The sequence below is a fragment of the Alosa alosa genome, chromosome 6 (assembly GCF_017589495.1).
Source record: "Alosa alosa isolate M-15738 ecotype Scorff River chromosome 6, AALO_Geno_1.1, whole genome shotgun sequence".
NCBI lineage: Eukaryota > Metazoa > Chordata > Actinopteri > Clupeiformes > Clupeidae > Alosa > Alosa alosa.
Window position 1 is genome coordinate 6,691,857 of NC_063194.1, and position 15,829 is coordinate 6,707,685.

The window sequence follows — 15,829 nt, forward strand, 5'->3', positions numbered from 1 at the left end:
GTACACCCATTTGAATGAGGACAAAAGTGACGACAAACCAATAACTGGGCAACTCTGTTTGCAAACTTCCCCCAGTTTCACATCAGTTAGTCCCACATGAGATGACATTTTCACTGGGAATTTATTTTCCCCATGCACATGAACACACCATAGGTTTCCTTTATGTCTAGTAGCCTATGCTGATTGCTGTGTGCATGGGATTGACGTATGTGCAGGGTAGAAATTTGACTGAAATTGCATTAAATCAGGTTGTTTTAACGAATATTATGCTGCAAGATGGGGTTTCCAATACATTTCCACTACATTTAAGTTCCCTGTTATAGACTAACTTGCCATATTAAAAATTCCCAGTTTATTCCCATTATTTTTCGTTTATTCACGTTAATTTCCATATATTCCCGTTAATTCCCATGGAAAGTTTCCAACTTTGAAAATTCCAGGAATTTTGCAACCCTAGTCAAAACTACTCAGACAAAGACCAGCAGCACATTCTCAGATTTAGACACTGCTGTTTAGATCTCCACTGGCATCTGGCATGAGACCAAGCATTGTGCTGAACTCTGACCTCAGAGCAACATTTGACTCTGTTACAACTAAAGATTTAGTAGAGGGTATGTTTTTAACTGTACAAAATGGTTCAATATACACTAGTGATGAAGCAATGAATATTTCCAAATGTCCCTATACATTCTGTGCATCAGGAGTCCTTGGTCCACATGTTTTTGTTACGTTTTTTTTATTGTTTACATTTTACACCATTAGAATGTTGCCAGAACCAATATATCACTTGGCAACTGAAACACATCGGCACTGACGCAAACATGTTCACTGCTTCTTTCAGATCTTCAGGATAACACATCATGAATCTGTGCACTTTCACTGTAATTAACAAAACTCAGGCCTACTAAATCTTTCAGGCACCTTTCAAAAGAGGTGGTCATATTATTGGAACAGTAGCCTACACAATAGCTTGACTGTATTGTCCGTACAAAATTTGGTTTCATTAGGCATAAAAAAAAAAGGTTTGGTTCCTGTTGGTTGTCAGTTGAGGCCATGGGTCGGTAGGGATTTTTTTTTCCCCCCCCAGTGGCAGTAAGGGATAGGTAGAAAATCAGGTTTTTTGAGACCGTTTCGACCTAAAATGTCTGGATGGAAGTTGCGGTGTTTTTAGCTGTTTCTTGTGGAGAAATTGCGGGAGGAAGTGAAAATTGCAAAAATAGTTGCGATTTTTTTTTTTTTTTTTAATTTAGGGCAAATTAAGGTTAGTAAGACCAAAATCACACTGATAATCTTGATGCTTATTAAAAAAGGATAATCAAAGGTAAACAGTAAGGATTACAGAAAATCAAAGTAGGCCTACTTTATTTGTGAAAATGCTTTAGAACTGTCCAAAAAAGACAGTCACCTAAAGAGATGGCATCATGTCATATGTTTCAATACATTCATATATTTTGTAATTCATATTAAGTTCATATCTTTTTAATAATTCATAGTCTGCGGCCTGCATAATTACTAATAGCCAAGTAAGTATCTAGTAATTTCATATTGATGTAAACTATTTGACTACACTTCTGTTTAATGTCATTACATTGGTGGTGTACGTCTAATTGACTGCCTGCCCCTTTAAGGACGTGAGAGTAGCCTAATTATGACCGCCGCACAGCGAAGCGGCGGTCATATAGGTTTAGTCAGATTTTTTTTTTTTTTTTTTTCTTTTTTTTTTTTTTAGCCCAAATTTCCGTCAATGATTCCCGGGACACTGAAAGACCGGGGTACACGAAACTTGGTGGACATGTAACCCCACATGGATAGCATGGAACCATCGTTTTTCGTTTTGATCTGTAGCCCCTCCGCTGAATTGGACCCCCCGAAAGGAGGGTAGGGCAGACACAGTTTTCTGTGAATATCTCGAAAACCGTAGGGTTTAGGAGGACCATTTCTTTTTTGTATGTTGATCTCAAGGGGCCATGTCAACCCATTCCATAACCACTCATTTCATGTATAGCGCCACCTAGTTAAACACAAAAAAGTAAAAATGAGGTGGTGTAATTGAAGGTATCTGTGACCTAACATAGTCAAAACTGCACAAAATTGGAAGTGTAGGATCATTATGACACCCTATGTATGCACGCCAAGTTTTGTGGAATTCCGTTCATGGGGGCCACACAATAAATTAATTTATGTTACTATACACCAACTGGCCTGTAGGTGGCCGGAGACAGTTTTCTGTGAATATCTCGAGAACCGTAGGGCCTAGGAGGTCCACCTTTTTTTGTATGTTGGTCTTAAGGGGCATGTCAACCCATCCCATTACCACTTATTTCATGTATAGCGCCACCTAGTTAAAAATTAAAAGCAAAAATGAGGTGTTTTCATCTCAATATCTCTGGCTGACAAGGTCAAAACTGCACGAAATTAAAAGAGTAGGATCATTATGACACCCTCTGAATGCATGCCAAGTTTTGTGTACTTTCGTTCATGGGGGGCCTTACAATAAAATAATTTATGTGTACATTTAGTGACGCATACACCAACAAGGATTCCCCGGACACTGAAAGACCGGGGTACACAAAACTTGGTGAGCATGTACCCCCACATGGATAGCATGGAACCGTCATTTTTTTTTTCATCTGCAGACCCCCACTGGACTGGACCCCGAAAGGAGGGTAGGGCAGACACAGTTCTCTGTGAATCTTTTATGGTATGTTGGTCTCAAGGGCCCACATCAACCTGGCTCATAATCACTCATTTGTGATTTGCCCCGGTAAAAAAATGAAAATCAGTAGGATTAAAAGAAAGCCAAAATAAATATTCATCATCATCATCATGGCTGCATTTTCAGTATTGGCGAAAGTAGTCGTTTGTCCACTAGATGGCGATCGTTGCAGTGAGACGTAATTTTGTTGGAAGTTAAAAGTGGGTTGGAAAAACAATGGGCGCTTCATACAAGGACTGTAATTTACCGCAGCGAACATCTAATAAGGATAGGGCGATGTTCACATGAAGTGTAATTCCCATTTCTTCTTGAAGCGAAAATAAATCTAAGGATGTTTCTCGACATGCTTGGTTTTACTGCAGGTACGTTAATCTTGTAATATCAATAAGGACCTAGGTAATGTTACCGTTAGCGTTGGTTGAGTGATGGAGGCATTTGATTGATTGCATTTGTAGAAAACTATAAATGCGGTTATACCAAGCAAATTGATAGCAGCACTGTTTGTATCTTTCGACTGTCATTTATTGCACGAGGGGAATCGATGTGCTTTGATTACAGCTTGGTAGTTGTAGTCTGTGAAATTAAAAGCACGTGTGTGTGAAGTATCCAAACAATGACACCTTCATTTCATTATGGCTGCTTTAGCAAAACACCTTAAGCTACTGTGTAGTGGGTCCCATTTAGAAGTGGCTACTTCATTCGCGCTTTCCTTGACTCATGGAGCTGCGTGAATGTTATTACAACTTTTCGCCACGATATGACAGTTTAAGTCCGCTTGATACTGTAAGGCGAAGCCATTGGTTTCAAAGGAGATTTTATTTGTGTCGCCAGCATAGCCTATTGACAATTTATGTTGTCAATAGGCCTACCTTATAATCCTACCTGTAGCTTAGGGAAGCTAACAACTTTCTATTAGGATCTAGTTTGTTAGTTACCGTTTTGTCATAACTCCCTGATGCATTTTGCATTTAGAATAGCCAGAGCGTGTATATCTCAATCGGAAAATTAAACAATATCGGTGCCTATGGACTAGGCTGGGTGAACCCAGCCTGATCTGCCCGCTATTTATTTTTGATTTCTTAAAAGATTGAGCTTGGTCTGATGAAAGCCAGACTAGCCATGGACCTCAGTTAAACAATGCAAGGGAACATGAATCAGCCTATATTTGCACTAACAATAACGGACAAAAGCTTTTCAACTTTGGCCCGTTAAAATGTGTATGAACAGTCTAGCGGCGCATTTCATCAAGGCCCATTTGGACATGTCAGTTATTTGCACCACTGGTTAGATGTAAAACAGCATTTCGTTTCAGACTAGGCTACTGTTACTTAATTTGTGCATTAACAATAACGTTTCAGACTACTGTTACTTAATTTGTGCATTGACAATAAAGTATTACATGAACTAAAGATGACTAAAATCTTATGTAGAAGAAGAAACATTCACAAAAATCCATCCATCCAAAATGACCTTTGTTTTTGATAGCTGTTGAAAACGGCATGGAACTGACAGAGATGTTTTTGTTTATAAATACATAAAAAATAAATAAATAAATAACATTATGCTGATACCTTTTGCTTTTCCCAAATACAATGTAGCCTACAGGTGTAAGTGACCTTTCATCAATCCAGTTGCAATGGATGAACTGTGATGAACTGCCCTACTTGTGATTGTTTAGAGATTTTAAAGGTTTTATAACAATTCTACATCTTCTTTGGCTATTCTACAATCTATTCACCTTTTCAGCACCAGTAGGGTACTTTCTGTGCAGCCGCACACACACACTCAGGCATGCCAAACAAGCATACACAAAAGTTTCAAGAGTGGGGGATGGAGTAAAATATGGAGACAAATTGAAGTGTGATTTATTTTCGCGGAACGGATGTACAGGACTGAGCGGCGGTCATATTTTGTACCGCTATGCGGTACATCTAGTTACATTTCTGAGTGGATTGGAAGGCTTGCATCTCACTGTGTTCGGCTACGAGTGTAAATCACTTTTTGCATAGTGCATTACGATATGTGGATGCAATTGGGAATGTATTCTATGTCATTAGTTAAAATAAATGTTAAAAAAACAACTCGAATGAAATCATTCTTGGATCATATAAGAGGTACTGTAAATGTCTTGCGATTTTATTAATTTCTATGATTTTGGTAGCACTACTCAAACTAAGCCCACAAGCTATCAAACATGACATAAGCTAAAAGGACATATCCAGGTAAACGTTTGCCAATGGGTTGCATAGCCTACTCAAATGTCAGTAAACTAAGTAGGCCTTAATTAACTTACTTTCATAGCCTAGGTAGGTTAGCAACACCAGGTTGAGAGATGCAAGTAAGCAGATCAATAGCCTTCTATTTATTGTCATCAAAACTGCAGAGGAACGAACACGTTAGGGCAGTCTTTGGTGTCATATGCAGAAGGTGCAGAAGTAAATGTGCCATCTGGCTCAATATTCTGCGCGAGGGACTGTTGTGGTAGGTGAAATTTCACGGTGAAACTACGATGATTGGTCAAATTTGCGGAAAAGTTGCGGTGTTTGGACAAAATTGCGAGTGCCTTGGTAAGTGACGAAAACAATCGTCTTCTTGAACAGCTGTGCATAGGCTACATACCTACATAACGCAAGGGGTAATTAATGTAATTATAGTCCGCCTTTTATTTGTGGATTTATTTAATGTAGCCTAGACTATTTCGTGTTATTTCTTCCCCAAGCTCATAAAATAAATTTGGGTCGCACATAAATTGACAGGGTCGGTCGGAAACCGGAACCCAAGAAAAAAAATGTTTATGCCCTATTTGTAACTGCACTGTCTGCAGACCTCATCATTGTTTTCCAAAGGAACTACAAAGGTAAGAGACATTAACAGCTATCAAAAAGTGTTTGGATTTTCCAATTTGCTATTCAGGGCAAGTAAGGGAGACTTTTAAGACCCACACTATCTACAGCCAGCCAATGAGTGGCATTTTCTTCTTAATGTACAGAGCTGAGAAGGATGTAACTTGACACCTTATTTTGAAACAGGCGGGGATTCCATTCCCTCAGTAATTTTCACATTGCATTAGAAGAAATGACAAAGGGATCCTTTGCAGTTTGCAGCTTACTACAGTGACAACACAAATCTGATTGGTGATGACAACCAAGAGATTTTATAAATGTAAGTAAAAAAAATTCTCCTTTTGTTTGTCTTTAACTTGACAGGGAGAATCATGATTAGGCTCTCACCCCTACAAACTCAAAACAATAAGCAAGCTCCTGTTCCACCAACATAACAGCTCACAAGCAATAGGCTACTGATGAGGGTGAATATTGATTCATCGTGGGGATGAAAACAACACGAGGCACGATTGTAAGGTTGAAATTCAGAAATGAGTACGCACACCACGCAAAAACGTAGGCTACCACTATAGCCTTGCCTACAACCAAAGTGCCTTATGTTAAGCTACTGTTTTGATAACGCTCCATGAAGGGGGGAAAACTATTCTACGGCAATTTGCTTTCACAACACTTAACATTCTTATTCAGATTTTAACACACACAAAAACCGGCTACAATGTATAACCAATATGACAGGAACAGAAACTTGAAATGGGACACTAAACTAAAACAAATATTTTAGGCCCATATTTAATTAGATTGTGTGGCTATTTCCACAACAGGTCATTTTAACTCGACAGGACAATCTGGCTAATGGACGGAGAGCTCTTCGAAAACGCAAATCGGCAAATCAAAAGTAACGAGGCTATTCTAGTCAGGAAAGATTGGAATTTCACATAAGTCTCAGATGGCTGTTTTTTTTTTTTTTTTTTTTTTAAAGGAAACGGGCAGAAAATCATTCGTTTCGATACCTCTAATTACCCCTAATCATATAACATCCACACTGGGAAGTTGAAGTTGTAAATCTACAGTCTACACAGTAGCCTATGCTATGCCCTACACCAGTCTAATATGCACTTCAATTGACTTCCATACACAACAGGCTGGTAATCGCAAAAGCTACACCATCATCTTCGTTATTTGTTGCTAGTAGGCTAATTCATCACTTTCTCTTTTGAAAGCGCGTAGTGATTTAATGATACTCGCTAAAGGCATCACTCACCTGCAACTTCTGCGTTAAAAACAGTAGTGGCCACAAATTGTGGTGTGTCCGTTTCCTCCGTCAAGCGGATGTAAATCTGTTTTCTGTAGATAAGTGCGGAATTACTCAAGCTTGTCTGAAATATTTACTTCTAGGTTCTCAGCTCTGATAAACCAAGGGGGCTTGCCTTGAACCTGCGCCTGTCCCAGTGGGCGTGTTTATCTTCATCTGAAACATGACATCATGTTGAGAATCTACCGTAAAATACCTAATAAGATGAAAATTAGATCCTAATTTGGTCAAAGGGGATTGTGTAACTAGGTCAAATGGAGTGGCAGATGAAAATGAACTGTTTCTACGTCAAACAGTACCCCAAATGGGAGGGGTGTATATCATCCAAACGGCATTACATCTGACTCTAATTCAGGGTGTTAGTTTTACTCATCATACAGCTCGATGCTAATTGAAGTTAAAAGAAAAAAACTGTAACCACAATGTTATTTGATTAATGGTTTTATTTTCTCATTTGCAACCCTTAGGTTGATTAAACATTTCATAAAAATGCATATGCTCAAAGGAAAGGTGATTGACTCGTGGATGGGAGCTTTATGCAGGCTATTGCTTACTTCTACATAAATTTGAGTGTTTGTGCCGTAGTAGTTGTGGGCTATTAATTTGGGCAATATTATTAGACAGGCCAATTATGATAATCCCCCAAAACACAGCAAAACAAGATGTCAAGTATGCAATTTTCAGAGGGATTGATATATTTGAAGAAAACTGAGGAGGGTGCAGTTTTTTACCGGTAAAAAGAACCTGGGCCTACAACTGCTGTTATTAAATCATCTCAATTTCAATGTACAATTACCGTAAATAACAATAGGACGGTATGTTTCAACTTCAAATATTCCCCATATGCTAAAATAATAATATAAAAAGATTCCCGGACATGTGAGCTCGGCAATGAGCACTGGTAACAAATTCAAAATAACAAACTCACACAGGTGCATTCATAAATAGAAATCACATATAAATTATAAAGTAGCTGACAAATGGACAAAGCACATGTATTTATATAACACACTTCGAAGTGCACAAGGTGTGTGGTCTGATGTCCCAGACATACATTTCAACTGACCTTGAACAAAACAAAATAAAACAAAATCTTATTTATAAATTCTAAAAGAGTAACACATTTTATTTAGTGTATGGCCCTGGTTTAATATCTCCACTCAAATAACTTCCATAATTTCAACACATTCCCCGGTCTTCCATTTTTAAATAACTAAGCTGAATTCTAACTCTTCTTTTTCTTTTGCGCTCTCTCTCTCTCTCGCTCTCTCACGCTCTCTCTCTCACACGCTCTCTCTCACGCTCTCTCGCTCACGCTCTCTCTCTCTCACGCTCTCACTCTCACGCTCTCTCTCTCGCTCCCTCTCTATTTTACTAAATATGATAATCTAACTGTAGTAAACATGATTTTGAATATTAGAATGAAACAGTTAGCATGTTGAAGTAGATCATAGGACTTGGGTAAGGCATAGTATTTACTGAGACTCCAACCCCTACACTGAGCCTTACTTCAGAAATACCACTACAATCAATATTCCTGTATGGGCCATATGAAATTCTATCTCAGATCCAAATTTGTCTATCTACAAATCAGATTAAGTTTTTCTTTTTAAAACATAAGAATATATACAAACTCAACTGTATCAAGAGGTCAGGCTACAGATAAAACTACTGAACACTGAGTGAAACCATCTTGACACATGCACAAAAGTGACTCAGTATGAAGGTGGTTTTCCTTAGGGTAATGGCTATACCATCTTGGTCTTAAAACTATAACCTGGTGTTGCACACATAAAAATCTCTCTCCATATATATATATATATATATATATATATATATATATATATATGCATATATTATATTAAAACAAATCTGGGTGAACCAAAGACTGTTTTTTTCTACTAGCAGCAAATTACAGGCATGAAGTAGACTATGAGTCCACATTAAGGAATAGCCAACTAACTACTGACAATATTAGATTATATATAAATATATATTATACAGCTATGGTACATCGTGTAAGACTGCATGAGGCCAAACCAAAAGGTCTGTTTCACATCATTTCAGATTCTGTGGATGCCCTTGGGTATTAAGACAGCCTCCAGTGAAGCAATGGATTCCGGCATCTGTCAAGGGAACAGAACACAGGCAAAAAAGACTGTGATTGGGAAGAATTCAGTTCAGCTTTCCTGTGTTTCTAAAGAGAAAAAGTAGAGAATAGATGCTCACTCTTTTTCACCATTTAGCTACAGCCAAAGTCGTACTGGCTGTTAGAAATATTTCCAAGGCAAAAAACAGGATTATTTTAATGTCCGCAACACTGCTTTTGACTCCCAATTATTTAATGCACAACAGGCAACGTTTTGACCCTGCTGGGTCTTCTTCAGGCCAAAAGAAGACCCAGCAGGGTCGAAACATTGCCTGTGGTGCATTAAATAATTGGGAGTCAAAAGCAGTGTTGCGGACATTATATTTTTTCAATTGAGTATAGTTTTCTTTTGTCCTGCACCTGCCAGAAGGTGGGATGTGCACACAATAACTGTTTGCTAAAAAACAGACTACTCAGTCTCAGAGACAACTCAGAGCCACTAGTATTACCATTTGGATGGCAAAGGAAACATACCAGCGTCTGACCCTTGCTTACCTAAAGGAATGCAGCACTGCCTTCACATGGTCCTGCTGTACTCAATGCCACTCTTGGAGGAGATGCCAGACCATGGCAGGAAGCTGCGAAGAAGACTCTGTGCTTGGCGGTATATTCTCTGAGGGATGGAGCATGGACTCAAGCTAGCCAGAGCAGAGCCTATATGCTGAATATAGTCAGTGGAGAGACACAGGTCAAGGATAGTCGTGCAAGATGTTTTTTTTTTCTGTTCTACTACAAAATAAGAGCAACATAATAATCATCTTCATTATCTGTCGCGTGTATGCAATTATGGCCGTGTTAAATAGAACAAATTAAAATTAAATTCTTGAATTCATTTACTTTATGTATTTCTTGTATTTGTTTATTCCATTTTGTTTTAATTAAAAACATAAAGTTAGTATGCAATTATAGTAATTAAACTAACTTCATTAACCAAAATGTTAATGTAATGCCTAATTTCAGTCTCTGGCAGAATGCCAGAAGATGAAGAAATTAAATGAAGAAATGTTTTTTTTTTTCCCATTTGTGCAAATACATTATCTAATGACACATTAGATAAAACTAATGCCACTAGAATTCAGCAGTACAGTTGGCCTATAAACACCATTAAAAATGAATGCAACCTAGCCGCGCCGCCATTACTTCATGCACTAGTAGTGCATGATAGAATTTCCATTGCTGCAACGGAGCAGATTGTGTTGCGACGACTGAAAGGATATAAGATCGTCCATGGTGGATGTCCGCCGTTGATATAGAGTACGTAAGTGAAGCCGTCCTTCAGGACACCCCGTATGGAGTAATAGTAGGGTAGGTAGTGGTGCTGCTTAAAGTCTCTGTTCTCATAGAAGTGAATGGCAGTGTTGTTGGTGGTGAGCACATGCAGGTAGATGGCCTTGCAGTGGTCCTGCGCCGTGGTGGATATGTGCTCCTTCAGACTGTCCAGCAGAAGTGACCCTGAAAGACCAGCGGTGACACACACAGGCTGACCTCTTCAGACAGGCAACATTCAAGAGGGGTTTCTGCCAGCAATCCAGCCAGGCAATATTCAAGATGCTTCTCTGCCAGCAATCTTTTTACCATTTATTAATCAGAAAAACAAAACAAAACAAAACATGCTAAAGTATTTCTAAGGTACTGAGGGCAGTTCTGCACTTCCATACCAACTTCTGTGTCCAGCTCACCTATTCCATGTTTTCGGAATTCCTTCTCCACCCCCAAGCTCAGGATGTACGCAACCTGAGTGTCAACAGGAAAACTGGAAGCCAGAATGTCTCCATCCTGGAAGGCAGGAATTTGCATATGCTCAGCGAAGGGAACACCAGCCTGCCAACGGCTGAAACTATAATAACGGTCACAAATCTTAGGTCTAAAGTCTAATGAAGAGGGTTAGACAAGACAGAAAACTACCAAAAAAATAAACCAGAGTTGTGGAGTGGGGTAGGTAATCAACTCAGGATGCATTTGTAATCAACATAATATATATATATATATATATATATATATATATATATATATATATATATATATATATAAAATTAACAATTTTACATTAGGCTAAAACACCTGATTTGTCATGGCCAATAGAGGCAGTCACACCAAAGTCTCATGGCAGAAAATGTACACAGCTGAACCATCTAGCTACATGCCAAAGAGCTAATGCATGAGGAGGACTTGTCTCCTCAAGGACATAGGGCATATAGTGAATGATCTAATTAATGGCACTCTATAAAAAAAAAAGTTGTGCATGCCAATGCATTCCATTTAAGACACTGCAGTTGCAGGAATTATCCTGAGGAGAGACAGTGCAAACAGCTGACATAGCATAATTCCCTTCTGGTTCAGAAAGGTACCATTTCCAGATCAGCCAGAGCACATTCCGGGACACTCGTCGTTTTACAAGTGATTTAGCAAAGCTTTTAAAGATGCTACTAGAAACTAAAGCTTTAAGAATCTGTATGAAACTTGTTTGATAAGTGAAATATATTGTGCTGCGAAGACCATACCTCCTTGTGTACTTTTGTTCTGCCCTTTATTTCAGCCACTATCATTCCCACTATGCTACCTCTGAATGTGGCAGCGAGGGAGAAGAACTTTTTGTTGGAGGTGATGTCGTGATACCATGAGTCTGGGTACCTGTGTAAAAAAGAGTGTGTGTGTGTGTGAGAGAGACAGAGAGAGAAGAAAGGAAAGCTGATATCAGATGAGACCACACCAAGCATTCCAGATGTGTTCCAGATCAATCAATGACTAGCTTTAGGAAATTCAATGGGGCATAGCAGTACTCACTCAATGGGGAACCAATCACTACAAAGCACTTTAACACTATCTATGTCATCTTGGCAAAGAAGGCGGAGCTTGATTTCGCTAAGCGCAGAGGGGGGCACCACGTCAGTCATTCACACCTGCAGCAATAATGGGGCAAAAGACCAATGGCAACACATTAGTACACACAAATGTGTGATTAGATCGATTTGATTAGTAGTGGTATAACCATTTTCTTAATCTGGATTTCTGGATGAATACAGTCATAGGCTATATGAAGCAAGCAAGCACTTAGATTTCACAAAGGAGAGTGTTCTTGATGAATGGCAATATCAAACTTTGAAAATCATCTTCATCTTATACAGCAACCATAAATTAGAATAGATCAACTGGACTCATGTTAGACTTGCACATAGTCTACAGTAGGTCTGCCTGTTTGGGACAACACAAAGCATCAGTGAGAGGCACTGGTGAACTTCTGGAGTCTACAAGGAGGGAGGCGGATGACACTATACTACAAGGCTTCTCACGATACATTTATGTCAGTACAATGTATACCAACATTTATCACGTGACTCCCTGAAGTTAGGTCTCTACTGAAATAAATAAATACAATAATAAGCTGTTCTGCTAACGGGGTAGTTAACGATAGGAAGCCTAGTTCCTTCATCCCCGATCACGTTTAAGGTGACATGGCATTATGTGCGATCAATATTACCCTCACAATATTGACAACAAAAAAAGTCTTTAAGAACTTAACTGTCAAGGATTATCAACGAAAACACATGATAGAACTATCATAGAAGTGACATTCTGGTTTCAAAGTGGGCTAACTACAGCTAGTTATCTAGCTACCACCAATTGCAACCACCTCAAACATGAAGAATGCTAAGAAAGAATATCTTGCTATAACAATTGCCACCGGTCTACAATTCAATCATTTACAACTTGACGTGAGAAATAAAAAAAATATCTCCACCCTTAGTGTCAGAATGGTTTGCAGGTGGCTGAGAAGCCAACCAGAAATCGTAGCCAGCCAGCTAACCTTAGCAAAATAATCTACCTACCTGCCTTGCTTCAGCACTCCAGCTAGATAAATACGGACGGTTATTTCCCTTTGGACTTGCTTAATTTGTTCACTGCAGTGGTAGCATTATGATGATGTTAAAATTATTCTAAAATGTATGACAGTAATTTCTAACAAGTGTTTACTTTTATCTCTAGGATGCATTTGTTGGCTAAAACAGCTCGGAGAAGCCTTCTTTCTTCCGGTGTGGTCATCTACCGGAAGTTAACCTCGTCCTGACAGTGCATGAGTGCGGAAGGGTGACAGATGTAGTTTTTTCGGAGAGGGAGTTAAGTCATTTAGAGACGAATGACCGCGTCGCAGGAAGTGCATCATAACAAAGGGACGCCAGACCCTCTTGTAACAGCTGTACTCAGTGATACCAGAGAATGTCTAATAAGGGGAGAACTGCCACTCTCGGAAAACTTCCGGTTTCTGAACTGGTTGCAGTTCCTTCTGTGGTTCCACATGAGGGCGCTCGTCCACGAGTGCAGAATGCATGGAGGTCTATGGAGCTGTACCCCTCAAAATCCACTTTTCTTGGGATATACTTTTTTTTCAAGTAATTTGAGTATTGCATTCGAAAGGAGAGGCAAAGAAAATACACTTAGTTGAGTATTATATTTTTTAAAGTCACTTAATTGCTCTAAAAAGCCTTTCAAATGTGTCAATGACGTCATTCATTAGCACAATGCTAGCGTGTTATGTGAAACAACGACCCAACCTGTAAGAAATCAAAAGGACATAAGTAATCGTTCATTCAACTTTTGACCTATAACCCATGTTGAAGTTATACAAACTACAATCAAATCTGAGATTTGTCAACGACAATCAGGTGAAAGATACAAATTTAGCCGTCTAGCTCCATTGACTCCCATTTATTCTGCACTCATGGCGATCGCCCCCAGTGGAACTCTGGTGGAACTGCATCCAAAATTCGGTACAATGGGACTTAATACGGAGTGGCAAGGCTCTCCGTAGACGGGCTCTGGTGATACCAAAGATTGTTAAGGCGGAGCAAGATGTTTCATCAGGAGCCACTTCCGGGAACCCGGATCGCACGAGGGGGGGTCAAAATCCCCCTTTATGCAGAGCAGAGGCAGCGACTGCTCCATTGAAGTCTATGGGCATAGCTCAGAATTTCACCACATATGCTAAGGTCTTGGTTCTATAGAGTTAGGAATGTGAATTTCGGGCACGTTTTCATGATCCTCAAACCCTTCTGAACATTTCAGGTACATTTTTGAGCATTCCAGTCTGGAGAAAATCAACCTTATATCAGGTGTGCGCCGGTTATTTATGCAGCTGCTGTTGGCCGGTTGCAACGTACGCTCGTCAATACGTCATCGACATGCCTCTTTATGCAGACAGGATTCGATCCCCATTTCGCGCCCATAGACATGAACTACGACGAAGTATCTTGCTCCGCCTTAACAATCTTTGGTGATACTGCAGACTCGTAAAAGTAGTTAGAAAATAAGGCAGAAAAACGACAAGTTTCCTCATGCTGCTTCCTTATGTTGGAATGTGCAAAAATGTACAAACAATCAAGAGGATGCCTTCTTGTATGTGATTTCTGCAACAGTGATACTGCAAACGTGTTGATAGCCTATTGTTGATTTATATGCTGTAGCCTAGTGTAAAGCATGTCACAAAGTAGCCTAGCCTACAGAAAACACTTAATTGATGTGATGTGATATAATGATAACTTGTATGCCTACAATGGTTTATTAAACATCATAGTCATTTATTTAGTCAGTCATCATGTTCATGTTAATGAATAGGAAGGACACCTAAAACGATAGCCATAAACCAAAATTTAGCAATAATATCTGCCGCGATTCCCTATCGCGTGAGTTACGAGCTCCTTCCAGCTGACTCTGGCAGATCTCGCGATCGATTATTTAATAAATAAATGTGAATTACGAATAATAATAAAAAGCTTATACCTAATGTGACTATTTTTTCCATGAACTGTAAAAGAAAACATGTTTTTTCCAGCTGTATTCTCCATAAAGAGTAAAGTGATGTTATGTACTTATTTCCGGAATTGACGTCACTTCCTGGACTCGTCTGAGGCTGAAATAGGCGAATGGGTCTGGGCCCAGTTCCCCGAAAGCATCTTAAGCCTAAGAGCGTCGTAAAGTCCCTCTTACGAACGTCTTAAGATTTGCCGACTGTTTCCCGAAACCATAAACAGCTTAAGAGTCGTGAAAACACTCGTAGATCTAATGAGTGCTCCAGAGTACTAGTTACCGGCTAAGAGCGTCTTAACAGTACTTCTCACTGAGGTCACCAACAGGACATACAGAGGAATTACAATTTAGATTACATAATCCAACTTACGTTCCCATTCTTTATTGTGTTTACCTGTGATGATTCAGATTTTAGCGTGCAAAATAGCCTACATTTAATGGTCATAATAATGTGATGAAAAGCGGACAAAAATGCAATCAAGTTATTAAACGAGACATTGCCAGAATAGTTTGACATTATCTTTGCTAAGTGAAGGCTATATTTTATTAGGCCTATGAGGTAAAAAGCAGAGAAAGCAACATGTGGTTTAGTCTGTAGCCTACTGCATCAAAATCTAAGCCTACACATTTCCTCTCTTTCTTACTCGACTTCTTTCTTGTCTTTAAACGTGTTCTTGACACCGCGAAAAATTATTGCATGGTGCAACAATCTAATCTTAAAATAATTACAATTATTTATGTCTCTGTGTGGTATATAACCTACTTGGGATGCTTACATGCAGATGTCAAAGTGTTTCTATTTTCGTATTGATGTGAATTAATGTGTAGATCCGAAGTTTAAATGGTAGGCCTATAGCTGTGACATGCAGTCACCTGACATCACCGTCAAATCAGAGGATATTTCAGAACTATTAACGTGGACAGCTCCCCTTAAGAGCATCTTAAGAGCAGTGCACGCTGCTCACGCTTCTGGTATGTTCGGGAAACAGTCGGAAAAACCAAATGAA

General features: G+C 39.2%; 2 protein-coding genes across 4 annotated transcripts in view; both read right to left on the minus strand.

Annotated features, from left to right (window-relative positions):
- Window positions 1-7,010, minus strand: part of carhsp1 (calcium regulated heat stable protein 1) — a 34,069-nt gene extending 27,059 nt beyond the window's left edge. The window contains exon 1 of the mRNA XM_048246258.1: window positions 6,821-7,010. The gene's annotated coding sequence lies outside the window, so the exon portion shown is untranslated. The remainder of the gene's footprint in view (window positions 1-6,820) is intronic.
- Window positions 7,011-7,296: 286 nt separating this feature from the next.
- Window positions 7,297-13,072, minus strand: nat15 (N-acetyltransferase 15 (GCN5-related, putative)). Of its 3 annotated transcripts, none has more exons than XM_048246256.1 (7): window positions 12,993-13,072; window positions 11,805-11,920; window positions 11,522-11,651; window positions 10,700-10,796; window positions 10,238-10,472; window positions 9,516-9,694; window positions 7,297-8,997 (listed from the first exon to the last, which is right to left on the minus strand). In XM_048246256.1, exons 2-6 carry the CDS (start codon window positions 11,912-11,914, stop codon window positions 9,538-9,540), a joined length of 729 nt encoding a protein of 242 aa, XP_048102213.1. In that variant the 5' UTR covers window positions 11,915-11,920; window positions 12,993-13,072; the 3' UTR covers window positions 7,297-8,997; window positions 9,516-9,537. The 3 variants fall into 3 exon arrangements, with proteins under 3 accessions (XP_048102213.1, XP_048102214.1, XP_048102212.1); XM_048246257.1 differs by having other exon boundaries at window positions 12,852-13,068; XM_048246255.1 differs by having other exon boundaries at window positions 12,848-13,068.
- Window positions 13,073-15,829: the final 2,757 nt, after the last annotated feature.

Excerpts from the sequence above, each read along its gene's own strand:
- nat15 (XM_048246256.1), bottom strand. The coding sequence starts at position 11,914 with ATGACTGACGTGGTGCCCCCCTCTGCGCTTAGCGAAATCAAGCTCCGC. Across the intron at positions 11,652-11,804 it reads AGTGATTGGTTCCCCATTGA|GTACCCAGACTCATGGTATC; the intron begins GTGAGTACTGCT and ends TTTTTTACACAG. Across the intron at positions 10,473-10,699 it reads ATTCCGAAAACATGGAATAG|GGTCACTTCTGCTGGACAGT; the intron begins GTGAGCTGGACA and ends CTGGTCTTTCAG.